Source organism: Cylas formicarius, unplaced genomic scaffold (genome assembly GCF_029955315.1).
Source record: "Cylas formicarius isolate icCylForm1 unplaced genomic scaffold, icCylForm1.1 PGA_scaffold_10__41_contigs__length_53128322, whole genome shotgun sequence".
NCBI classification, from domain to species: domain Eukaryota; kingdom Metazoa; phylum Arthropoda; class Insecta; order Coleoptera; family Brentidae; genus Cylas; species Cylas formicarius.
Window position 1 is genome coordinate 50,864,047 of NW_026844214.1, and position 25,675 is coordinate 50,889,721.

At 35.8% G+C, this 25,675-nt stretch overlaps 1 protein-coding gene across 3 annotated transcripts in view; it reads right to left on the bottom strand.

Annotated features, from left to right (window-relative positions):
• LOC132697448 (anoctamin-8-like) overlaps positions 1 to 25,140 on the bottom strand; it is a 29,317-nt gene extending 4,177 nt beyond the window's left edge. Inside the window, exons 1-17 of one of the 3 annotated variants that reach the window (XM_060662989.1) lie at positions 24,965 to 25,140; positions 24,659 to 24,902; positions 24,366 to 24,607; positions 24,170 to 24,286; positions 24,010 to 24,116; positions 23,774 to 23,959; positions 23,408 to 23,560; positions 23,215 to 23,350; positions 22,821 to 22,876; positions 22,504 to 22,578; positions 22,099 to 22,356; positions 17,098 to 17,295; positions 14,185 to 14,316; positions 12,095 to 12,538; positions 11,933 to 12,043; positions 6,939 to 7,122; positions 2,928 to 3,136 (exon numbers count right to left, since the gene is read on the bottom strand). In XM_060662989.1, the coding sequence (XP_060518972.1) occupies positions 2,928 to 3,136; positions 6,939 to 7,122; positions 11,933 to 12,043; positions 12,095 to 12,538; positions 14,185 to 14,316; positions 17,098 to 17,295; positions 22,099 to 22,356; positions 22,504 to 22,578; positions 22,821 to 22,876; positions 23,215 to 23,350; positions 23,408 to 23,560; positions 23,774 to 23,959; positions 24,010 to 24,116; positions 24,170 to 24,286; positions 24,366 to 24,607; positions 24,659 to 24,902; positions 24,965 to 25,070 (2,958 nt within the window). In that variant the 5' untranslated portion in view covers positions 25,071 to 25,140. Of the gene's footprint in view, positions 1 to 2,927; positions 3,137 to 6,938; positions 7,123 to 11,932; positions 12,044 to 12,094; positions 12,539 to 14,184; positions 14,317 to 17,097; positions 17,296 to 22,098; positions 22,357 to 22,503; positions 22,579 to 22,820; positions 22,877 to 23,214; positions 23,351 to 23,407; positions 23,591 to 23,773; positions 23,960 to 24,009; positions 24,117 to 24,169; positions 24,287 to 24,365; positions 24,608 to 24,658; positions 24,903 to 24,964 lie in introns of all 3 variants that reach the window. The other 2 variants (XM_060662999.1, XM_060662982.1) reach the window with 2 other exon arrangements.
• Between the last annotated feature and the right edge of the window lie 535 nt (positions 25,141 to 25,675).

Sequence of the window (25,675 nt, forward strand, 5' to 3'; positions counted from 1 at the left end):
TCGAGTGTACTTATTTTTTTGTCTGTAAAACAAAAAGTAATGTTTGATGTCTATGTATTTATTTTTAAAATTAAACGGAAGTATGTTTGTTCCTGATTATCTTTTTGAAAAAGTTACCTATTCTTAGAATAAAAGACATTTTGGTAATTTTATGCTCAGAGAATATTATTCTAGTCATGTACAAAACTACGCACAGTGGAAATTCCTTATAGAGAAATCGAATTTTCGAAAGTATCTGCGCTCACATAAAAATTTTATATCTCGGTAACGGTAAGTCCTACGGGATCGCCGTTGGTACAGAAACGATCACCGTCGAAAAAAAAAATTTTGTTTGTCTGTTCTCCGTTCTCGTCTTTTGGTTTTTTCTGAATAACTTTCGAACCATTGGAGCTACAAAATTGAAATTTGCCTCCTTTTTAACCATCCACGAGGCACATAAGCTTATAAGAAATGGGCCTGATCCGAAGCCGGTATCCATCTTTTTTTCGCGATTTTCGACTGATTTTTGGACCTTGTTATCAAACACGATAAGTGTCAGAAATTTGAAGCAATCGACTTCATATTTGGCACATATATGCAGCTTTGCCTCGTGACGGAACCTATTGAAAATGGGGGGGCTGGGGGGTCGGACAGTATTTAAAAAAATCGCGCGTGCAGGGGCTACAAAAAACATCATTTTTCAAAAACTGTTTACGAGACCAAAAAAAAATCTTGAAGCAGAAGATACGGCTCTATAAACTTTTATACGCGACAATTTTTCAAGAATATACAGGGTGCGCCGCAAATTCAAAAAAACTGAAAAATGGATCCCCCTATTATTGAAAATTGGCAATAATTTTAAATATATGTGTTTTAGATGTCAGTTTCTTTTACATGACGATATAGCCCATATAGACAGCTTAAAGTTTTGTATTTACGGTTTTTAAGTATTGTACAGGGTGTTCGCGTTATTTCGTGCAATATTAAAAAACATAATAAGTACTCGAAATTTGCAGCAACCGACTTCAGACTTGGGAGAGAAGTAGAAGTCTGGACCCGCATTTAGACTCTTTAAATTGAGAACAATAAAATTACGTGAAGTATTTTTTTTACGTTTCGAATTTTTTTGTAGTTATTTTGGCATCCAGAAAAACATCTTTTCCTCCAAAGCCATTCATCCGATCTGAAAAATTTTCCATCCGTAATACGTGGGAGACCCGGGGTTCTATAACTTTTGTTTTACGCATTTTTTGCATTATATACAAGGTGTTTTAGTTATAGACAAAAATTGTTCTTTTCGAGAGTAAATTGTTAACCGTAAATCAAAATTCGTACAAACGATAGCTAATCCGTTCAGGGCTACAATTTTTGAATTTACGGTTTTCGTCTATCACATACGCTGTTCGAGATATTTGAAATAATCCAAATGAAAATCACTATTTCTCGTCCTCAATCTAGACGCGATGACGTCATTTAATATTGCAAGTAGGTTTTTGAAAACCATTGGACAACCATTGGAAAAATTCGAATACCAGGAAACTAAGGAGATCCAGGGCTATATGATCTAATTCGAACATTTTTGAATTTGAATTTGAATTATCCGCGATACATGAAAAACTTTTAAAGATGTGATAATTTGATATGAACAGTACCGTAAACTGTGTCGAGAGAAAGTTTAAGGTTTCGTCTATAATACAGGGGTCGCAAGATATTCGAAAAAATATAATTTTAAATTGCAATTAGCAGTACAAATTTTAATATTTACCGAAGGACACTTTATATAGGGTGTATTCCACAATCAAATTACATCGATTTTGCGAAAGTTCCATAGCGGTCCGCAGGAGCACGATAGAAAAACAAGGCGTCCCTCTAGGACAAGAATCCGCGAAGCGCCTTCTTTTTAAAATAAAAAGGTGATTCGCGCTATTTGCCGCGCTCACTGATGATTTTTCGAAAGCAATCTTGTTTTTAATCGATAAGTATTATCATTTAGCCAAAAATCGACTTGTTTATTCTCGGTTCGAATTTTACCTGTAAATGTGTTTTTGCCTAACAGGACTTAATGAAATTTGAAAAAGTCATTCTCGCAATCCGTTAAAAATTAGTTTCTATTAAAAGAGCTTATTATCCAACTGCTACTGGGATGGCCCATCACGAATATTCAAATACTGAATATCGCGACATGCATTTTTGTTACGGAAGAGCAAATGGAAATGCAAATCAAGCACGACGGCTTTATTATTATTATTATTATTATTATTATTATTATTATTATTATTATTAGAGACGCTTTCACATTTAAGGCTAGTTGCGTTAATACTGCCTAGAAATTGATAAAAACCGTCAATAAATTCGACACGGCGCATCACAGACCAATGTTCACGTATAAAGTGGGATTCGTCTTTTAAAGGGCTATCAGAAAATGCGAAAAAATATATAGGGTGTTTGATTTTGCAAAACTATCATTTTCATAGTGACAAAGCTTCCTCTTCTTCTTTAACTCTAGGAGATTTTAGAGCATTGTTAACATATATAACGTCTCTTATACATTTCCACGTTGCACGATTTATTTTTTCGACTGACTGGCGGCACTTCGCCTTGGTAGCAGTGTCTGCTCGCGACCTTCCCAGGAAGCGGCTTCTGTGATTCCGCCCCGATTCACCATAGTGTTATAGAAAATATTTATTCCGCTAATAATCATTCCGAACAATTTGCAAAAAAAAGGAATTAATAGTTTTCTGCAGTTAAAATCCTGTTTTTTTCGTTCATTTGTTTTTGCCTTTAATACTTTGCCCTTCTTTAATCGCCCACCCTGTACAAATTAACCTCTAGATATCCTCGTCACATGAACAATTGTATTTTCTTATAAACAATAAATACACAAAAATAAATGTGAATGAGACACAATGACGATCCGTAAAGCTCGAATCTTAAAATTATGCGTTTACCTTTTCAATTGGTATACAGGAAAGTTCGCCGCCCCCGCACTGCGGAGGCGGCAAAGGGGTGGAGGGTGTTCCCGCCGCTTTCATGGCTTTCTCCTGAGCCTCCCTTGCCCGTCTCTCTTTCAGCTTAAGCGAGAAAATGGCCACCGAACGCGCGCGCTTCATCAGGCTCTGCTTCACCCTGATCTTCTTCGCCGCCAATTCTTCCGCTGCTAGAAGCAAAACGTTGTCATTGTCACGATTGTTATTTTTCATTTATAATGATATTAATTTTTCATTGATCCAGATAAATGACAAATACATATGTTGGACAAGACAAGAAGCAAAGAAAAAAATAAATACAAAAAATTGTATAAAATAGGTATAAATTAACGCAGACACATAATTTAATTGAAGATTTAAAATTTTATAAATTTGTTGATACAGGGTGTTCCAAAAGTGTCTCCCTCCCCCACGACATCAACATTGCTAATTTAAATGGAACACCCTGTATATTTCTTCATTTTTGGAATCCTTGGTTAAAATAAAGGTCACTTTCTTGAGAAATTTCTATTCAAATTAAGCATAGTTTAGGCAGAAATTGAAGTTATATTTTTTTTTTGCATATTTTGATTGTCCGATATAAAATTGTCTTGCGACGCTACTGATCCGGGTATTGCAACGAAAATTTAACCGCAGACTAAGGAGATGGTGCACCACTCAAATAAGTGGTGCCGTTTTGGCCAATTCAATTAACAAAATCTCAAGATTTTTAAATGGAACACACTATATTTTTATTCAGATATCAATTCTAGGATAGGGTAAATTTGTAATTTAACTTATATTTAAATTTTACTTACTTTTTGAGATATTCGAGATTTAAGATAACATCCGTATTAATTCTTGTTGAATTTAATGCTGCAGACATTACGTCACAATATTATGTACTTAAACATATTTAATAAAACAGAAACACTTAATAGTTAATTATCTCGCTTGATTGAAAATACCTGATAATAAAAATAAATTAATAAAGTATATAGGGTAAATAAACATGGTAACAAATTTGTTAAGTTAACTAAAAAGTGTTCGTTAAGTCGGCCCATAAAGTTTAATTAAAACAGTTCCTCTCAAAATGCTCATATCTAAAAATGTAGTTGGCTATGACTTCACAATCTTTTTTATTTGACGCGCTGTGACATTTCTGTTTGTTTTTGTTGTTTTTCAAATTTCCATTTAAAAAGTTCGTTGTTATTAAGTTTTTTGTTAGTATATATTTTATTTGTATTTTAAACAAGTTATAGTTTTTTGGATACAATGCCGCAATATTCTGCTCAAGAACGGCTAAAATTGTATGACCTGACAGGTCCTGGATAATTCTATTAAATATTGATTTTGTTGATATTTTAGCCTCAGTAACTTTCTTTGCTAAGGCTAAGGCTGCAGTTTTACCATTGGTCAGGTAGCACTAAAAAAATTTTGAGTTATTAATTTTAGTTTAGTTACTTAAAATACAAATAAAATTTATACTAACAAAAAACTTGACAACTATGAACTTTTTAAATGGAAATATGAAAAACAACAAAAACAAATGAAAATGTCAAAGTTTGTTTATTCCTTAATGAGTCAAAAAAAAAGATTGTGTAGTCATAGCCAGCTACATTTCTAAATATTTTGTTATTTCTTTGTTGTTTTGATGCCAGATGAAACGCGCATTTTAAGGGGAACATTTTTAACTAAACTTTATGGACCGTATTAACAAAATCTTTTTGGTTAACTTTTTGTTTTATAGATTTATTTATTCAAATTTGTTACCTTGTTTAATTAGTCTATAAACTTTTATATATTTTTCTTATTAGGTAGTGTGCGTTTAGAGTAGATTTTTTTCCAAAATTTCCACATATTAATGGACACCCTGTATTGTTAGCAATAGATTTTATTCGTATATCTGGAGTATTATATCTTAAAATAAAACCGAATTTTTCGAAAGTATACGCGCTTGGCAACGAAACATATCTCGGCAAATGATGGGCATTGGTACGGAAATGATCAGCGTCGAAAAAGAAACTTTTTTGTCTGTTTTCAGTTCTCTGTTTCTCTGTAGACGCGGCAATAATTGGCCATAACTTTCGAGCGGTTTGACGTACGATGTTCAAATTTGGCTCCTTGTAATAAGCCCACGGAACACATAAGTCAGTGAAAAAAGGCCGCGATCGGACCTCGGCGTCCATCTTTTTTTTCGATTTTCGACCGTTTTTTTTTTTCATTCTTTTCCATTCCATTTTTGACACACATATGAAGCTTTGTTCTCTTTACGGAACCTATTGAAATTGGGGGGCTGGAAGGTCGGGAAGTATTAAAAAAAAATAAAAATCGCGTTTGCAGGGGTCCAAAAAAAAATCATTTCTCGAAAATGGTTTACTTTATTCCTCAAAATTTTTTAAAAATGTACAAGGCGCGCCGCAAATTCAAAAAAACTGAAAAATGGGTCCCCCTGTTATTGAAAATTCGCTATAACTGAAAGACTGTACTTCGAATTTCAGTTTCTTTTGCATGACAGCTAAAACTCTTGTCTTTAAGGTTTTCCCCTGTTGTACAGGGTGTTCAAGATATTAAGTGCTATATTCAAAAAATAAAAGGTGTCTTAAATTTGCGGCTATCAACTTCAGATTTGGCAGAAGGGTTCACACCCGTATTTCATCTCCCGGAAAAAGACTTACTCAAATCCGGCAAAGTTTTTTTTAAAAGTTTTGCAAAATGTTTTTGGTATATTTTATTATTTATTGATTATTTATTATAATTATATAATGCATTATAAACAGGGTTTTTAAAAATCGTTCTTTTCGCTAGTGAATTATTAGCCGTAAATCAAAATAGATATTTGAAAAAATCTAAATGAAAATCACCATTTCTCGAACTCAATCTAAACGCGATGACGTCATTTACTATTACCACGTACTGCATGGTTTTCAGAAAACAAGCGTTTTCTTGAAAACCACTCACTTTGTTGGAAAAAATCATATACCAAGAAACGTGGGAGATCCAGGGCTACAACTTCCATTTCGAACATTGTTTGAATTATATACAGGGTGTGTCGTTTATGGGAAAAAACATCTAAAAGATCTTAAAAATTTTCGTTTTTGTGGGTAAATTATTTGAGATACATCAAAAACTGCGAAAGATCCGATAATTCGATTTGAACAGTATCGCAAACTGTGTTGAGAGTTTCAGGTTTCGTCAATTATGCAAGGCGCGCGAGATATTTGAAAAAAATTCATTCGACAACATTATCGGTACAAATTTTAATATTTAACCAAGTTTGTCGTCGATTTTGCGAACGTTGAAATGTGGTCGGCAGGAGGAGCACGATATAAAAACAATGCGTCCCCCCAGGCCAAGAAATCGCGAAGCGCCTTCATTTAAAATAAAAAGCTGCTTCGCACTACGCCCTACGAACTTGCCCCGCTTAGCTACGATTTTTCGAAATCAATCTTGTTATATATGGAAATTGCAGAAGCATAGAATGAATTTTTATTTGTCAAAAGAGAGCCCAGCGAACTATATTACAGTCAAACTTTCGAGAGTCATGTATGGGAAAATTTAAGGAAAATAAAATTTCAACTTTCGCTGCAAGCTTTAAACAAGGGAGTAGGTTCGTCTTTAAAAACAGAAACCTTTTTAAAAATAGGCACAAGCCGACTGCGAGGGAGAAGGGTGTTTTTTACGTGTTATTTGCCGGACAACATATATGTTAATGTTAAAGAAAACAATTTTTAATTTACTCGTACAAATAGAACCATACAGTGCAGAAAAATAATATAGATTTATTCGAAACATGTAGGACAACCACTGTAAATGACATTACTTCAATGTAATTATGCTGTGAAATAAAGATGATTTATTATTATTATTGTTATTATTATTATTGTTATTTTTTAACAATTTATATTACAGAATGTAAAAATAACAAGTTTTCAATTATTAAGGCAAAAACAGGGTAAAAAAAGTTACTTTAAAAGTAAAAGTCCTATATACCTTTGGCTGCTTCGTCAGACGTCTCCTGGCTGGATATGCTTTTGGCGCTGTCACTAAGTGACGGGTCTATCGGCACAATCGGTGGTGGTTTCGCTCTGGAAGAGACCAGGTGATCGGGAGATCGGGGCCTAGGCGGCCATAGAGGACTGCTTTTCAACAGGTCCGAGTCGGAACTAGACGCGTCCTAAATCAAGAGAGAAACACCTTAATAAAGACAAATTTCCGAGGTTGCGTGAGAAAAATCTTCGCCCCAATAGCCGGAATAACCTCACTCCAAAGAAAGAAGAGTTAAGCGAAGAACTCGCATTGTATTTAATTTTTCGAGGAACTTTAAACTTAACTTTAAAAAATGCAACGTTAAATCTGCTATTCAAGCTTCGTAGAGACTGTATAAATAAGCGACGGAAATACACAAGAACTGTCAAACATGGCATTATTCGAGATACACTAAGAACATGGGAGGAATATAGAGAAAGCAAGATAGCGCTCAGAGACAAAATCAAGAAGGCAAAGAAAGAGTGCTGGACGCGGCTCCTTGACGACGTTGATCGTGACATCTGGGGCGATGGTTACAAAATCGCGATGAAGAGCTTTTTTGGATTTCCGCCACGACCTAACCTAAGCATGGAAGCAACAGAGAAGATCGTACGACATTTATTTCCGTGTCATGACGCGGTATCGTTTGCTCGCGACGATGGTGCGAAGCCTATAGTATTCACCGTGGATGAACTAAGCAACGCTGCTGCGAAACTTAAGAACAAGAAGGCGGCAGGCCCTGGAGGGGTCCCGGCCGAAATCCTTAAGGAGCTGGTGGCGACAAAGCCTGAATATGTATTAGCCACTTATAATAAGCTAGCAGGGAAAAGCTGCTTTCCAGCGGAGTGCAAGGCAGCTAGGATGATCCTGCTGAGGAAAGGCGACCATACGCTGGAGAACCCATCGTCCTATAGACCAATCTGCAGAGGGAAAACTTTACGAGCAACTAGTGATTGCACGCCTGCACCGGGAAATTGAGCGTACTGGTGGTCTGTCGGCTAGGCAGTATGGCTTCAGGAGCGGTAGACAAACAGTTGATGCCATAGCAAGGGTTATTGAAATCTCCAACAAGGCTTCAAATTTCGCGCATGCAAATCGTAGACTGGCGGTTATAATAACTCTTGATGTCCGAAATGCCTTTAATAGTGCCTCGTGGCAATTAATCCTGGAGGAATTAAGAAAGCGCCAAATGGACGAAGGCCTAATAAACTTAATAGCGTCATACCTCTCTGACAGGGAGATCCTACTGGAGGCACAGGGACAGGCAAAGGGGATCGGCATATCAAGCGGAGTACCACAGGGCTCGGTCCTTGGACCCACACTGTGGAACGTGCTCTATGATGGGCTTTTTGCGTTGGAGATGCCAAACGGAGTGACACTAATAGGGTTTGCCGACGACATCGGCATGATTGTGGTAGCAAAGAACGAGGAGCTCCTGATGTGCAACGCAAACACGGCGCTACAGAGAGTTGCGCGATGGCTCGAGCAGAGAGGGTTGGCCCTAGCGCCGGAGAAAACCAAAGCAGTGTTGCTAACCACAAAACGGAAGATAGGCCACGTTGTTTTCGATGTTATGGGTAGTGAGATTGGCTTGAGTGACGCTGTCAAATACCTGGGAGTGTGGCTTGACAGAAAGCTAAGTTTCGCTGAGCACGTAAAGCGAACTGTGCGAACTAATGCCAAACATAGGCGGACCAAGATCATCCAAACGGAGACTTCTAGCGAGTGTGGTACACTCTCAGATACTGTATGGGGCCCCAGTCTGGAGCAAGATTACCGAGAATAAGAGACTAATAGCTGTGTTATCAACACCACAAAGAAAGCTATCACTGAGAGTGTGCAGCGCGTACAGAACGGTGTCCACGGAGGGAATTAGCGTAATAGCGGGGATCCCGCCGATAGCGCTACTTATAGAGGAACGGCGGCAAAGATACTCAGGAGCAACAAAAAACGAAGCACGAAATATCCTCCAAACCAGCTGGCAAAAGAAATGGGACACGGGGACCTATGGCCGATGGACACACCAGTTAATCCCGGACATACAACAGTGGATTAATCGCCCGCGTGGGGAAGTGGACTACTTTCTCACGCAGGCTCTATCGGGGCATGGTTGCTTTGGAAAATATCTGTCCGACCGAGGATGCGCCCAGACCAGTGACTGTCAGTACTGCGGCCTGTTGGACGACGTGGAGCACACACTGTTTCACTGCCACAGGTGGAAGGAACAAAGAACTATGTACTGATGGGTGGAGAAAATACGTGGGGGGAGGCGTACAGAGTGATTCGGAAAATTATCGAGACCAAGGAGAGAGATATTAGGGCAAACCGTAGTACATAGGTGGAGAACCTGAGACCGGCCCTTGTACCGAAGTAATGCGTAAGCGGTTTCCGGTACAAAGGTGCCTGCGTGGTAGATAGGGTGGGTTTTTTTAGTCGGTAGGCGGCAACACCACACTCTGTGTGGTGTCTGAATCCGACACAAGGCTAGCCAATTAAACACCAGGCTAGTATCGTCTTTTGAAGATTTTTTTAGCACCCTCCAATATATATATATATATATATATATATATATATATATATATATATATATATATATATATATATATATATATATATGATGACACTATATTCCGGGATATCATCCGTTCGCTTGTTGAACTCCGACTGGAATCCTGCAGACGTTTCGCCAAAATCTCACTTGACATATTCAATGCTGCCAGTGTTCTTCCTTTGTCTAGTACGCCCCGGTGTCGTACATTTGATAGAGATAGAACCAGAACTGCTTATGAACCTTCAAAGACCGTCTTTACTTATTATGGATAATGCACGATATCATTCTAGTGTACCAAATGCATCGACACGAAAAGAAGAAATGGTCTAAAATGTGAGTTGTTAAAAATTACCAAAAATTATAAATAAGTTTTGAGATTGTCTCTTACCATTGTATATTTAATGCCGTAGAACTGGTGTGGGCTCAGTGCAAAATATATCTTAATAAAGGCAAAGCACGGTGATCGGTTTGAAATGCAGATCTCCAGGCAATTACCAAAGAAAACTGGAGCAGTTGTATAATACGTACAGGAAATATTAAAAAAGAATATTGGGAAAAACAGGTGATTAACTATGGTTACTGTTTATTACTCCAAAACCGCAACCCCTTATAGAATACCTTGCTGAGCGGGATATAAGTATATTTTCAATCTTTTTCGCAGTGCAATTCTTGAAACACGTGCATAAAAAAAATCACATAACATCATTATTACTATACAAAATATCAGTCACTTAAAAACTCATCACTATCACTAAGTGTCGTCACTTAGTTCAATCATCACTATTCGCTCTCGATAAATATTTTCTTCTTTTATTAATCGTTTTTCACAGTTAGACCAGCTTCGTACTGATATTTTAGCTACCTCTTGCCGTGCTTGCGGTGCAGTGCTTTTCTTTTTATATGCACTTTCAACGCAGACCAAATCATCTCAATCGGGTTAAATATACAATGATACGGTGGTAATGTCATGATTTCATGTCCGTTTTGTTGTGCTATCGAATCGATTTTGTGGTCTTTATTAAAATGTCTTATTTTCAATAATTCCACAAGCTGTTTTTCGATCTAGTTCTCTTCAAAATATAAATCATTTTCGTATAGAAACTCTTTAATTTCTTCTTAATTTGGGCTGAATGATACGAGGCATTATCCAACACAATCCAAATGGCGATGGTTTTGGGCAACAGTTTAGTTACAAACCAGTCCTCAAATATTTCCGCGGTCATGTTTTCATCCACACTTGAATCGTAGACGTTTATGGCAGACAAAAATGACCTATCTTCCACCCAACCATTTTTGGACTGAACATGAAGCATTTGGAACTAAAAATCCATTTTCTTCAAAAAATTACGCAACGACTCTGTGGAACAACTAATATTTACTCCGTCAGTGGTTTTTTATACAGTTCCTCTAGGGATAAAAAACTATACACTTCATAAGCGTCTTAGATTATACGCCTATACGCATCTTCCCTCACTTTCCTTTTTACTATCCCATTTGCAACAGTTTTTCTTATAGTTGACTTCGGCACTTTGGTCATGTCACTTGTGTTTATTGCTGCTCCTACTTCCCCTTCAGAATTTCTCATAAAATTGTCAATATTCAAAATAATTTGTTTAATATCCGAAGACCAATGGATCCGTTTTTTTATTTGCTGCGACAGTTCGTCTTCTAAATTGTCATTAGGTTTGACTAAATTCTGTGTTGTTTTCCATGTCTTCTAACAGGGGAACATCTGCTTCATTCCACGGTCTCCACATGTTAAAGTGTGAAAAAAACAGGAACCATTAAAAAATGTTTAATTGTAAGATTCTAATAAATATTTATCTGTATTCTTATGACGCACATATACAGTCTTAAAAAAGAATCGAACAACTATGTAGAAGACACAAAAATACAGATAATCGACAGGCACACACAAGACAAAAATGAGTATTTTCAAACTTACCAGTACCAGAGTACAGGTACGAAGAATCACATACTTATTGGAAGGATCACAGTCAAATACCTCAGTAATATAGCAAGCAATCAATGCTTAACCAAATTTAAACCGTCCGAAATAAAAATTTCAAGTTTCTACAAATATTCATTACGGTTCATCTCAGGCTAGACCTACTTGACGCAAAATAAACATCTGTTGGGATGCGTTTTACCACGGTCCTGCGAAGGTCAAAAGCACTATATTTTTGGTCGTGTTATACGCGAATAAAACCCTACAGACTCGGAGGATATTATCTCATAATCCAAATTAATAATACTGAGAATAAGTCTGAGAATACGAGTTCTGCGGCAAAATCACCGAATGTCTCTGCTACCTACCGCCCGATAAATAATCAAAAAATTCCAGCTTGGGTAATTAAAACTTTTCGATTTTTTTTTATGATAAAACGATTTTCGTAATCGCACTCACCTTAGGAGAAATACACTCGCTACTACGATGAATGTCCTGGTTTTCCTTCAGCCTTCTGGCCCATTCGACGCCGCCGCTCGGACCGATCGTCAAGTGGTGCGACGGTTCGGTCTAAACAAAACCGGTAAGATATTTCCGACACGACCGAAACTAACAACGTACTGATGGTCTTACTTCGGAGGGGATCCATTCCTTCGATTTCCTCGGCTTATAGGGCGGGATCTGTTGAATACTATCCGGCGTGATCCCCAACGGTGTTCGATGACTGGAAGAAGACGTGCTCGCGGAAGTACTGGGAGTCGTGGGTGACGGTACCGGCGTGGTGCTAGATATCAGCTTCTTCAAGTCGGATTCGGGAGTTTTCATCTTTTCGTCGACTTGTTTGGGACGAGAGGGCATAACCGACCCGTGACGTATCGGCGATACGGAAAACCTTCCGATGGTTCTTTCGTTGATCTCTTCCGGGGATGGAGATGGCGTGGCGGTCGCGGCAGTTCGACTAGAATTCCTGCGAGCCCATTCAATCTTCGCCATTTCGGTTGCCAACCAACCCGGTATATCGGGGATGGCGCAGGTAATAATAAACCTGATCACCAACATTATGTGCTGTAAATAAAAGACGATTTAAAAGCTTAACTAGACCGCTCGTCTCATGGGTCGCGTTTTGGAAGTTTTTCGAAGGGCTGAATCTGAATTTGAATCTGGTAGCCAAGCAGTTGGTTTTTTGGAAGAATTAAAGGAAGTTAGTTTGATAATGTTTAGATATTTCTATGGATTCTCGGATTATATGAAAGAATTTTAGTTGGGTCCAATAAGATTTGATGTCCGGTTTCGTGATTGTATTCAGCAGCTGCTGATGAGTTCATTTGTCTTAGTCTTAAGGGCCTTTTATCTTTTTTTTAGCCTAGTTGATATTTCCTTTTTCTAACATTAATCTTTGTCCTGATATCTCAAACGAAATTTCTTCTTTGACGGATCACAGAAATTAGTCACTTGCGATTAAGATTGTTTGGTTAGTTTAGATGTTTAGATATTCATATGAATCCTCGGATTATATAAAAGAATTTTACTTTGGTCCAATAAAATTTGATATCCGATTTCATAATTGTGCTCGCCAACTACAGATGAGTTTATTTGTCTTAGTCTTAAGGGTCTTTTATCTTTTTTTAGCTTAGTTGATATTCCCTGTTTCTTCAATGTAATCATTCTTTGACGCATAACTTCTGGCATCTCAAACGGAATTTTGTCTTTGACGGATCGAAGAGATCTTTGGACAAATGGTAAATCTCGTTTTGACGTTATATTTCTTTAGAACTTGTGGGATTGCTTTCGGCCTCATTGCTATTGGAAGGTTGCGGTGAAGTGTATTGTGTGCTCTGCTTAATATTTTTAATGTGGAAATTATTAGAGAGAAGAGGAGAGGTAAAGTATTTTAATTCTGGGTTCAGTGACTCGGACTGAGATAGTTTTACGGTTCTGTAAACGAGAGAGTTGATAAACGATGATTTTTGGGCCGGATGGTGATGTAAATACAATGACCCAATGTCAGGTCTGATTTTCTATTGATAAGAATATCTAATTCAATGATAATGTTAGGGTGAATAGAGTTTAAATGTCTAGGAAAATCTACTAGGGATTCTTGACCACGAGGCCAAATAACAAAAGTATCATCGACGTAGCGTTTCCATAATTTTGGTTTTAGATGGAAGGTGTCGAGAGCTTTCATCTCAAAGGCTTCCATATTCGCGATGACTGGTGATAGTAGAGAACCCATAGCTGTTTAGTTTGTTTAAAAAATCGACCGTTATAAGAAAAATATTAATTAATTAATTAAGGTGAGAAGGTTTGGTTCCAAATTCTCGGATCTTAATATAGTAAAATGAGATTCTACGTCGAAACAAACCAAAATATTTTGTGTATCTAATGTAACGCTTTTTAATTGTTTGTTAAGGGTTTTAATAAGGAAGTCATATATTTTTCTAGATAATTTGTTGGAGAACCAAAAGTGCTGACAATAGGTCGACAAAAACCGACGCAGGAGGAATCCAGAAGTTTTGTAAAAAGTATTACAGTAGCCTGTGGAAGTTTCTTTCAAAAATTTAACAATACTACAGTTAAAAAAAAAGGTATTCTTTGCAATTTTCTTGAAAGGGACGCGTTTCTATTTGATTTAAACAGGAAAAAAAAGTATCGAAAAAAACTTCCACCAAAAGTGACAAAAAAGGTGATTAATAGTGCAATAATAAAAATACCTCGAGTGCTACGATCAACAGGATCGTCTGGGTCGCGGTCATGTCGGGAAACATCCTGTGAACCTGACCCGACAAACCGATAAGCGCGCAATTGACCAGCACCGCCATGATGCTCATGTATTCCATGCAATTCTGCAAGCAAAACCGCACACGGACCGCGATAAGTTTTGGGCGATTCTCGGGGAGTTACATAGAGAAAACTAATGAAAAAGAGAGTTGCAGATTGTTTTTGTCATATTGAAACTGTAGCGCCACTGTGAAGTACAGGGCGAACTATTTTTTTTGGTGCCAGGTGGAGGCTAATATGAATAAGAATTTTACAAAAAGGTGCTTTTTAACTGACATCGTTTCATTTCAAAAATAAAAAATATAAAATGCAACAAAAAGCAAAAATCATAGGGCGGAACCGTACCATAACTGAAAACTAAAATAATGGCAGTTGCCAAACAGGAAGTATGAAGAATGGGGACTATCAGTTAATCGAGAAAAAGGCCAGCATCTGGGCATCGGAAGCGAGGAAACAGAAGATTCCAACATAAACCAACACGTTAAGATTAAAGTGAAAAGTGAAGCAGTGATCGTACAGAAAGAGAAATAGAACAGAGAATTATAAAAGGAAAACAGATTACAGGGTGCCTAAATGATGTTCTGTGGTCTAAACAAATCTCTCGAGATAGAAAGCGTTTCATATATAACACGGTTTTCAAAAGATACGGATGTCAAACATGGCAAATCAAAAGAAATCTAGAACGTCGCCTGAAAATGGACTTTTGGAGAATATATAAATAAGGTGAGCTATAACAAGAAAGTTTTCCATATTTTCTTTTCCAATGTAAACTAAACGAATACAAAAGAAATACTACACTGTATCCCGCGACTGAGGGGTATGTCCGTTGTTTGTGAAGACAGAGCGTTGCGTTTTCGCACACTTTTGGTGCATTTTTGTGAATCTAAAGATGACGTTAACAAAATTTTCATGACTTGCTTAGTTTTTAAAATACAGGATGATTTTGAAAATTTGACGTTTTGGATTACCCCTTGTATCTCGGGTATCCTATGAAAAGTCGCAAAGGTGAAAAGCGCATCCGATATAGATTTTTAGGTATATTTCAGTATCGTAGTCAGCTTTTTTAGAAATGGTTACTGAACGGAACACCCTATATCTTACAGCCGAATTTGATTACGCTTCTCAAAAATGTACGAGGTTATTGTATAAATGGCTTCAATAAAATGAAGGATTTAAAATAGTTACCTTATTTTTTCCTGACAGAATAACTTTTATAATTTGCACGAAGGCAATTTATTTTAATATTAACATTTTACGTAGCTTTATGACCAATATATTTTATTAAAAAAGCTAGATATAAAAACAATTATTTAAAATGCCAAGCTCAAAAAAATGATCAAAACGTAGGCCATGCGTTAGAGAAGCACACTGTTTCAATCCCAATTGATATTTATTTTACTATTTAAATGTGGCCACAAAAAAAATGTAAAACGCTTCTTAGGCCAATTATCTCCAAAATTTTATGCGCTCTACACCAAAGATAGAACGTCCGATTTCTAGAAGGCTCAATCTACACCGCGAGGATCTCTCATTGATATCCACCTTTAGTAGAAGTAGAGATTCTACGCGACGTGAGGCAAGAATGTGTTCTGTCGCTGCTGCTATTTCATTTATACTCTGAGTCGGAAGCAGACCAAAATGTAACAATTGGTGTCCAATGTTAATGGAACATTGATCACTCACCCAGGATACTCAGATGGTGGTTTGTTAATGCTAGAAAATTCGGAAGATCTACAGGAGCTTTTTGATACCGTGAATGCAGTCGGTAATCGGCATGGAATAAAAATGAACATTCAAAGAACAGTCGGCGGAGAAGAACTCGAGAGAGTTAGCAAATGCAAGTATCTTGGTACTTTCATCGCAGAGAATAAAAGCAAAATAGAACTATCTTCAAAATGAACACATTTCTGTATAACTATAATCAATCTATAGAACTCCGGAAAATGTTTTCAGTGTTATACGGATGGAGGCATGGACTCTCTCAGAAATGTTGTTGAAAAGAATAGCGGCCTTCGAAATGTGGATGTACAGGGCCTGAGGATCCCGTGGACACACACCATCAAGGGATGAACACTCGAATATTTTGGTGGTGACAAATACAATTTGCAGCAGCTCGTGCAGGATAAAACATATCTGGTTGAAAGATCAAAGGAATAAAACATCATTGCAAATGTTTCAATTTGCGGTTTCCAAGGTGAAGATTGCTGCTATGTTAGTCGTCAAGCTTCGAGCATAGGAGATGGTACAAGAAGAAAACGAGAAGGAAACGTAAATCTGATAATAGCAAAAGTAATCTTAAAAAGACACCAAAACCCCTTAGGCATTTTATTTAACTATGCCATAACCTCACTTTCAATTTACATTTGTTTTGGACTTTTAGTTCATTTTTTCCCAATAAGAATAGGAAAAGGAAAATCTGATAACAGGAAAAGAAATCCTAAAAAGGCACGAAAACTCTTTCAATTTAATTTTATTGTGGGGTTTAGGTTCATTTTTTCCCAACATGACATAATAAATAAAATGAGCATTTTGTTTTACAGATCTGGCCGAAGAAGAAATCCCTGGTTAAAAGATCCAAGCAAGTGATGCAATAAAACATCACTTTCAATTTACCTTTGTTTTGGAGTTTTAGTTCATTTTTTCCCAATACGACAAACAAAAACACATTACGAAACAAAACAATAATAAGTTAAAAAGAAGGTATTTTTCTTTAAAATTCGGTAGCTTTCCGTTTACTTGTATTCGCACCAATTCATTATAAACAGTAAACGATTTGTCGTAACTCAACAGCCACAGTATAATGATACAACTCTTTTTAGTAGTTTTATCTATGGTAAAGTAGTTACCTGCCAGGTGCCTATGTTGGGAACCCGCTGACCGAAAGGTCTCTGACAGACGTAGGCGAGCTTGAACGCGTCGCTACGAATCTCGACGAGATTGTTTAGCATCGCGCACAATGCGGCGGGCGGGAAAGCGGAAGAAAACAATATTACGTAACCGAGTTGGATGGTCATTTCCAAATAATCGGCGAACGTTCCGTCGTACTGAAAGTATTCAATAAGGAACGCTGGAAATGCGTAATGACGTCATATCGGAGACAAAAAAAAACATGTTCCCCGTTTTGCTTGCTTTGCAAGAGTGATATTAGCTATTTTCACGTGATCGACCCCATTAATAGATCCATTAATTAATAGATAGATTTGTTTTTAGAATTATCTTATAAAATGAATTTATTTAGTCAAATTCGCAACAATATTGGTACCCAAACGGTCTACAAGTAAATACAATATAGAAACAAGACATAATAAGACAAAATATAAAATTTCCATCACTTGTACATTCTGCCATAAAGGAAGTAGCATCCAGGGAGTGTATTACTTAAAGTGGCACAATACAAAATATATAAAGGTACTTTGTTCTTATGATTCGTTTTTGGGCAATCGATGTGCACACGGTCACTCCAAACGACAATACAATACGATAGTGCGAAGTTAGATGTTTCCACCACATAAAAAAGTACTCATTTCATTTTGTTAATAACTGATTTAATATCACTCCCAAGAGAGGTTAAAATCTAAGTTAATGCCCAAAAATTTTACTACTTTACTCTGCTGAATAGAACACACTAACTGAGATTCTATAAGAGAAAAGAACTGATCCTGTTTCAGTCATAATCCAAACTAGGCATCTTCAGAACTTAGCACAATAAGAGTGGTATCATCTGCAAATAATAATAGCTTACCCAATATATTCAATGAACTGTGGTACATCCCTGTCAATTACACTCTTTTACAGTCACTCTCTGCAACCGTTCCACCAAATATGTGGATAGCCCAGTATAAGTTAGACTCCTGCTACATTTATAACATCCTGTGAAAACTGAACCCTCAAATAAGTTATTGAATTTAGTTAGAAAGGTAACCAGTTTGGTCTAATAAGCTTTTTCATAAATTTTAGGAAAAAACTGGCCTTAAAACTGTCTATGGTCCTTTTTATACAGGGTTTCCAAATAATGTGTCAACGCAATATATTTCGTTTATTATATGTTTTAGAGAAAAATTTTAAATACAATAAATGAGACTAAAAAAAACCATTTAAGAATATTTTCAAACATACAGGGCGATATATAAATATGTGAAAAATCAAAATTATATATTTTTAAAATGGAAGATCTTTTATAGTAATATGGGTTGTTGTGTTTTTCGTAAAAAATGGAACGTGTTTTATATCCTATATTTTTGAAACCGTTTCGACAGCTGTAATTTTATTATGCCGACAATAGTTCGAATTGTTAATACAGGATGAGTCGAAATAAAAAATATCAAATGGAAATAGAAGCATTGTCTATACCAAAAGTGAGGAATACACATTTTTACGAAGAAATTTTCGAAAATTTATCAAATTATGAGAAGACATAGCAATAAGCCAAGAAAAATAAGAATAAATTTAATTTTGTAAAAAAAAATCTGCCTTTTTTAAAACAAATAATAAGTGAGATATATTATTTTGACACACTAATTGGACACCCTGTATATTGGCTTTGCAACTGCCTTTTTCAGAGGTACTGGAAAAAAACTCTACCTGAAGGACTCAGTGATAAAAGCTATCTAGCAAATAAAAAAGGTTTGAAACTACACTTTTAACAAAGAACGAGAGTTTAGCCTAATAGTTATTTTTATATTTAGCTGGAAATGAATTATTTTTGCAGTTTTGTTGTAATTTTAAGATGATAATAATCAGAGTATTAATCCCACAGTGATATTCATATTCTTGGACTTACTTTTATCAAGCTGAAACTTGAAAACAATTTAATCCATTTAGTAATTTTTGAAGCAAATAAATTTCATACAGGCCACTGTCATACTGTTAACAAATCTTCCGGATTCCTCCAGCGTCGGTTTTTGATTCATGAAACTTGAGAACGTTTGAAACAATGGTGAAACAGTTTCAGTTAAGCAAGTTCGATTTATCAACAACCAACGAAGGATATTTTGGTCTTGTCCTTAAGGCAATTTACAAATGCAAAAATCGACACCGCGAAAATAGCTATTGTCATTTTAGGGATACAATCATAGAGGAATTTTGGGACAACCACAAATATAAGACCTCCTTTTTTAAACATTCGCCATGGAAAACATTTCAGTAAGTTGTCTCAAAATCTGTTCATGCAAAATAATACGTTAACTTGAGCCGTTAAAACGTCATTAGAAATTCATGAAAATCAAATTATGGGGTGACCCAAATGTGTGAAGTGTGACGTTGCACATTATGTACCGGGTGAGTCAGCGATCGAGTAAAGTTTATTATCTCGTTGGCTTCAAAACTTATAGGAAAATGGTAAATACTAAACTCGTAAAGATTGTCAGAATGCACAATTTAAAATTATTTTACAGTTTTTAGGGCGGCTCAAAAAAGTGTAACGAATAAAACATATATTTTTGTTTATTTTTTATTTTTAAAATTTTGTTTTGATTTTCTTTTAGAATTCTTCGACTTTATTTTAGTAATGATGCATACCTAAACCTAAACCTAACAGTTTTTCCAATATCTTAATTTTTCTAAAAAAATACTAGTTTACTCACTTGCAAAAAAATTACGACAGTTCCATTATTTTTTAAGATATTTTTAAATTTTATGAATTTATTTACTCAGTTGTCATGTAAACACAATAATGACGCTACCTAATTTGTAAAGTGTAAAAGCTAGAATTTTTTTTAGAAAAATTAAAATATTGAAAAAACCATTAGGTTCAGGTATGTATCATTATTAACAAAGAGGTTAAAGAATTTCAAAATGAATTGAAAAGAAAAATTTTAAAAAATGTTGTATTAGTCACGCTTTTTTGAGCCACTTTGTATGTTTTTCAAATAATTGTACATCCTAACAATCTTTACAATTTTTGTATTTAAGATTTTCTCATAAATTTTAAAACCAATGAGAACTCTATAGTTGACTCACCTGTACCGCCATCTTTTAAAAATTTTAGCTTCCTTTTGGCCTGGAAACGTGACCCAGCTGTTTATGAAAGTATTTTTCTATATTTCCAAAATAACATTTACTTAATCTTGTTTACTTGTTAACTTTGAATATTTGAAACAAAATAGTTATTAAATAGTGTCACACTTTGAACATTTTAGAAACGAAACAAAATTTAAACGATAGAAGTCAAAAAAGAGAATACCTACAAAGTACAAACCAAAGTTGCGATGTGAACATATATCTATAAGATAATATAGTGGCCCTGCTACAGTAAAAAGAAATGCCCCGCAGGTGGCTATGATATTTTCGTAGAGAAACTAACTGAGTTGCCACATTTCCGTAATTTTTCTGAAAAAATTGACTAATTTTCATAAGAACGCAAAATCAGTCTCTGAAATCCGAATATAATTGGCAACGCCGAACCAGGAACTGCTATTGCCAGGGGCTACTAATAGTCTGTGTCATTGTTTACATTTTTGGTGGTTATGATTCTCGCTGTAGTTTTTTTGGTGTTTTTGCGAAAAACTTGTGTCTGTGGACAAAACTGTAAGGAAAAAATATGCCTATATAAGGGTAAGGGTTGCCTTACGTAAAGTTAATATAAAAGATTTAAAAGTGGTTTCGATAGCCACATTTCGCGAATTCGACTTTATTTACATTTTCTATACAAGTTTATTAAAACATTCTGTTTGCTCCGATTTACGGGCACAAATTCGGGAAAAAATAGCTGGTATCGTGTCTATAGCGCTACAGAATTATACTAAAGACGCCGGTCCGTGGTACTCTAATTCAGCATAACATTAACTCTGCACTTGTCGCTAATTTTTTTAACAACACTTTTTACAACATTATTCCTTTTCGCGTGAAAATTTAATGGGATTTCGACATATTTTGAGAAAATACTGCATCCAAATATTGACGACCTGCCAGCGGCCATGTTGGTTGTTGAAAGCCGCAAGGCCTTATGGGTAGAACGTCATTAGTTAAAAATGAAAATTCAAATCTCGCGCACGTGCACATTGACCAGACCTCCTCAAAATTTTGGTACATAGTTGCTTCACAAGTTCCTGTACTATTAGCATAGGCAGGGGATGTATATATCTAGTTTTTTTTCCAGATTTTCAAACTTGGGCCACCCCATAACCAGAACCACATCTTCAAGTGGGATAAGGGATGCATCTAGAGATTCAAAACACAATCGACATTGCAAAATTTGACACCCCTCTTGGCAACAAAACTGGCGCGACATTTTTTCAAAAATACTGTTTGGAAATTTTGTTTTTTTTGTTTTTAATAAAATGCTATAATTTTTGCAGGGTTGTGTCTAACATTTTAATGGCTTATACTTTCAGTGTCAAATTAATATACTCTTATATTTCTTTTCTTCATATGTTATCTAAAAGTCACCTTTAGCTTATTAAATTACAAAAAATGTGTGGGGGGGGGCGGGGATAAATTTAAATTAAAATTGTCAAATTACACCCAAGTGAAAATATTATTAAATTAATTATATTAACAATAAAAAAAAATAAATTATGTTACGGTTGCTACAAATTTTCTACCTCGTCTCTGAGACAAAAGTAAAGTGAGCTTCCAGGCAAAACTAATTTCTATACAGCAAGTTGAACAATTTTCGGAAATTATTCATCTAAAAAATAAATGAGAAGCAAGTATGTACAAAGCAAGGTTTGTTTGGAAACCGATATCGCATACACAAATGAAAACTGCAAACTGCAAGTGTGTATTCTCAAAGTGACAGATAGCAAGACACAATTAAAGAAGTGGAAAGTAGAATTTAGAATAGGTTTTGAATAAATACGTCCTAAAACTCACTTGAGCTTCTCTTTTTTAACATATTTACTGTTCACCTTATAGAGCGAGCTCTCTAACTCAGCCTGGCTCATGCTCCTTTTAACTGGCTGTTCGGGCGGCATTTCTTCCTTCTGATTTTCCGATGCATTTTCCTGCTCGACAGCTCCCGGCAAGGGTTTAGATCCTACGGGGCTCAGAGCTCCCCACAAATCGAAACTCATTTTAGCGAACCTCAAATGCTCGAGCATGTACGGCAGGGCGGATTCTTTCAAATTGCCGATCACCTGTCTCGATATTAGCAAGGCCGCCAATTGCTAAAAGTGAACGGGAATGACCACGAGAAGTCAAACTAATAATTCGCTTGGAATTCTCGTTTCAAAATCTTAAATTTAAAACTTAAAAAAATTTGAAAAAAAAAAAACTTTTGGTATCTTTTTTTTTTTAAATAAAACAATACATACCTCTTTTAGCCTGGCCTGATCTTGTAAATAAAAGGCAATGTAAAACAATGACAGAAATGAATTGACAAACTGGAACTGTAATTAAAAGATCAGGTTAGAGAAAAATAGAAAACACTGGACCTCAATGCAAAAATTTGTCTTGAAAGAAAAAATATGAAAAAGGAAGTTATGAAATTTTGCAAATTGCATATTGTAGTACAAATCTTTGAATCAAGGCCAAAAATATTGTCTAAAGTCTACCTAATCTAATAGAATTAGAAACGTGTTAAAAAGAACCTAAATTACTAAGTGCATAAAATCGCAATAAAAATACAAACCAAGGCGACTTTGCCAATGAGATGATTTTCATACTTCGTTTCAAGCCTGTAATTCTCTGAGCAGCATTCCAGAAAATTATTGAAAGTAAAAAAACACTAATTCGTATTTGACTATATGCTAACAATATCGATCTTTTCTTCAAGCTTCGGTCCGATAGTCAAGACTCGCCAAGCAAAAAGGGCAAAAGAAATTTACTAATCGTTAAAAGGGTTCAATGTTCCATAAATACAGAGTTTTCTCTAAGAGTCTAAGAGTCTCTAAATTTTGGTAATTGTAGAGCAAATGGGAAAAAATGTATTTGTAACTGTACTTATTGATTTTAAAAAAAATCTAAATTGTATTTTCACTTTTGCTCTATTTATTCCATATGAGCTGTATCACAAAGTCACTCACCTTTATCGTTAAGCCACACGGCAACTTTGAAGTAGGCCTCATCCATCAGGGAAATCACAACGGCTAACATAATTTTCGGCAAATACCCCAACCAATGAAACAGTCCCCTGTTGGTCAAGAAAGCATCCCACCAGTCCTAAAATTTTTATTCAACAGCACTATAAAGCTATAAAGTTTGAAACAGGAACTTTACCTGTATCTGTAAAGATATAATCATAACTAAGAAAACGGTTATCAAAGATACCGCTATGATGGGCACAGAGACGCAATATCTAAACACGTGGCGCTTCCAAGTCGGCTGGAACGGTTCCAGCCGTCCGGTGACCGCGCTGGGCTTCAAAGGCCCCTGGAAACAAACAATAACATGCCGCGGTAGCTGTACAACGACATGTTATGAATCTAAATGTAATCGGCTATAGAAAAAAGCAGCAAAACTAAAATTAACAAACGTCAATTAATTTAACATGCAAAGTTCAGGAAATAATTTTAATCGGTAACCATTAATATTAGTAAAGTTTGGCCACAAAAGAAAATTGAACCAGAAATCCTAAAAACTCACCCTAAAAAGAGGCCTTGGCTCGGCCAACAGATCGTCCCTTTGATCGAGTGTTCCCCATCTGAAAGCCAACTCAGCAGAGTATCTTTTCCATGCCTGAAGATAAGTTGTCACCCAGACAACATTAAAAATTGAAAACACAACATATCCTATGTCTTCTAAGGTCTGGTGCTTGCCATTGCACAGCAACTAAAAATTAAGTAATAATATAAGAAACTAAAAAAAAAAATTGAGCTTACCCAAAAAAAGAAACCAACCAATGCCGGAATGCTTAAAGCGGTTGTGTAGTGTCCCAACCAAGCAAAATACATACCAATTTTGACCCCAAAATATTCAGTAATTTCATCTGAAAGCACATCCCTATTGAACCCTTCAGGAGTAAATTTATAGCAAAGTTACCAAGAGGTTGCCTGGCGAAAACGTCCCTCACCCAGCCTTGTTGCAGCCTCTCCAAGGCCAAAGGTTCATGAAGAGGAAAAATTTGTGAAATGCAATTTGATGTTAAACATTTAGGTACTGAAATTGTAAAAGAAAGAAAATAAAAACTAACCAAAACTATGTCACATATATCAGCCAAAAAAAAACCAACAAATACCTATGGGTTGTCCTTCCAAAAATGTAATATTTGGAATGGCATTCAAGTCAGTCTTTTTTGCTCTAACACTCTCAAGCAGTCTCAAAACCAACCACTGCTTTTCTTCTGTAGTAAAAAAATTATCTCGGTCATCACATCCTTCATAAAATTTAAATTCTTTGACCAGAAATTCTTTTAACCCTCCGCCTTTTGATTCCTTTAAGGGTTTTGGCAAATGATATTCTTCAGCTGCTTTTAACAACCTGAAAGTGGACCTTAAGCCTCAAAATGGTTATTAGAAGTGCAAATATTACAATGGAAATGGAGCTGTAATGTAAAATGCACTACTCTGAGTTGATGCATGATGTCTGACATGCACTGTAAGACCCGGCGATTCCCTAAGTTTAGATAATAACCAAAGAAGAAACTGATCCTCAGCTCCTGGTGGAAACACAAGAACAACATCACAATTGGCTGTTGATACTTTCTTAAGCCATAGTTTTTTGGGGGCTAGAAAGTAGCCCGCGCAAGGAATTTTTTTCTTTAATAACTCTGATGCTGTCAACAAATAAGGGTATTAATTATTCTTCTAGAATTAAATACTAATAGGGAAAGTTCACCTTGTCCAATTTTCTCTTTGGCGCATCTTACGAGTTTCCTTCTTCGCAATGTTCCAGGTCCTTGTTCCTGAACATCCAGCTCTTCAATTTCATCGTTGGCAGACATAACGAAAAATCAAAAACAATGCGACTGGCTTTAAAACGTTATTTAAATAAAACGCAAAAATTCAATAAGTTTCACCACGGTATAAATTATCTACAGAACAAAACAACAAAACGTAACTTTTTTAATCTATGGTGCAGTAGATCATATAGATATTAGAATTAGAAAGATCATTTGATATTGCCACCTATGGGCGTCAGATATATGTGATTAAGGCCATGACAAAATCTCTAAAAAATAAAATTGAATTTTAGTTAATCTGCTGATAATTAGATGTAAAAAAGAAACTGAAAATTGCAGTTGAAATATATAATTAAATTTTTAATTTCCCTGGTGATTTTAACCCATATCACTAAAAAAAACATAAAATTAAGCACACACGTTTTTTTTTCTTAATTCACTATTTGATGAGCTACCTAGAGATAAGATTCATAAATTGTACAGCTATAATTTCGATCTTGGCATTTAACAAATAAAGCAATACTTTGAAAATGAAAAATATGCACCATCTGTAAATAAAAGAACATTTGATGACGCAATTATTCCATCCTAAGTGTCATTAACAAAATGTGCACAAAAGAAAAAGCCTTTTGACGAGTAAAAAAAAA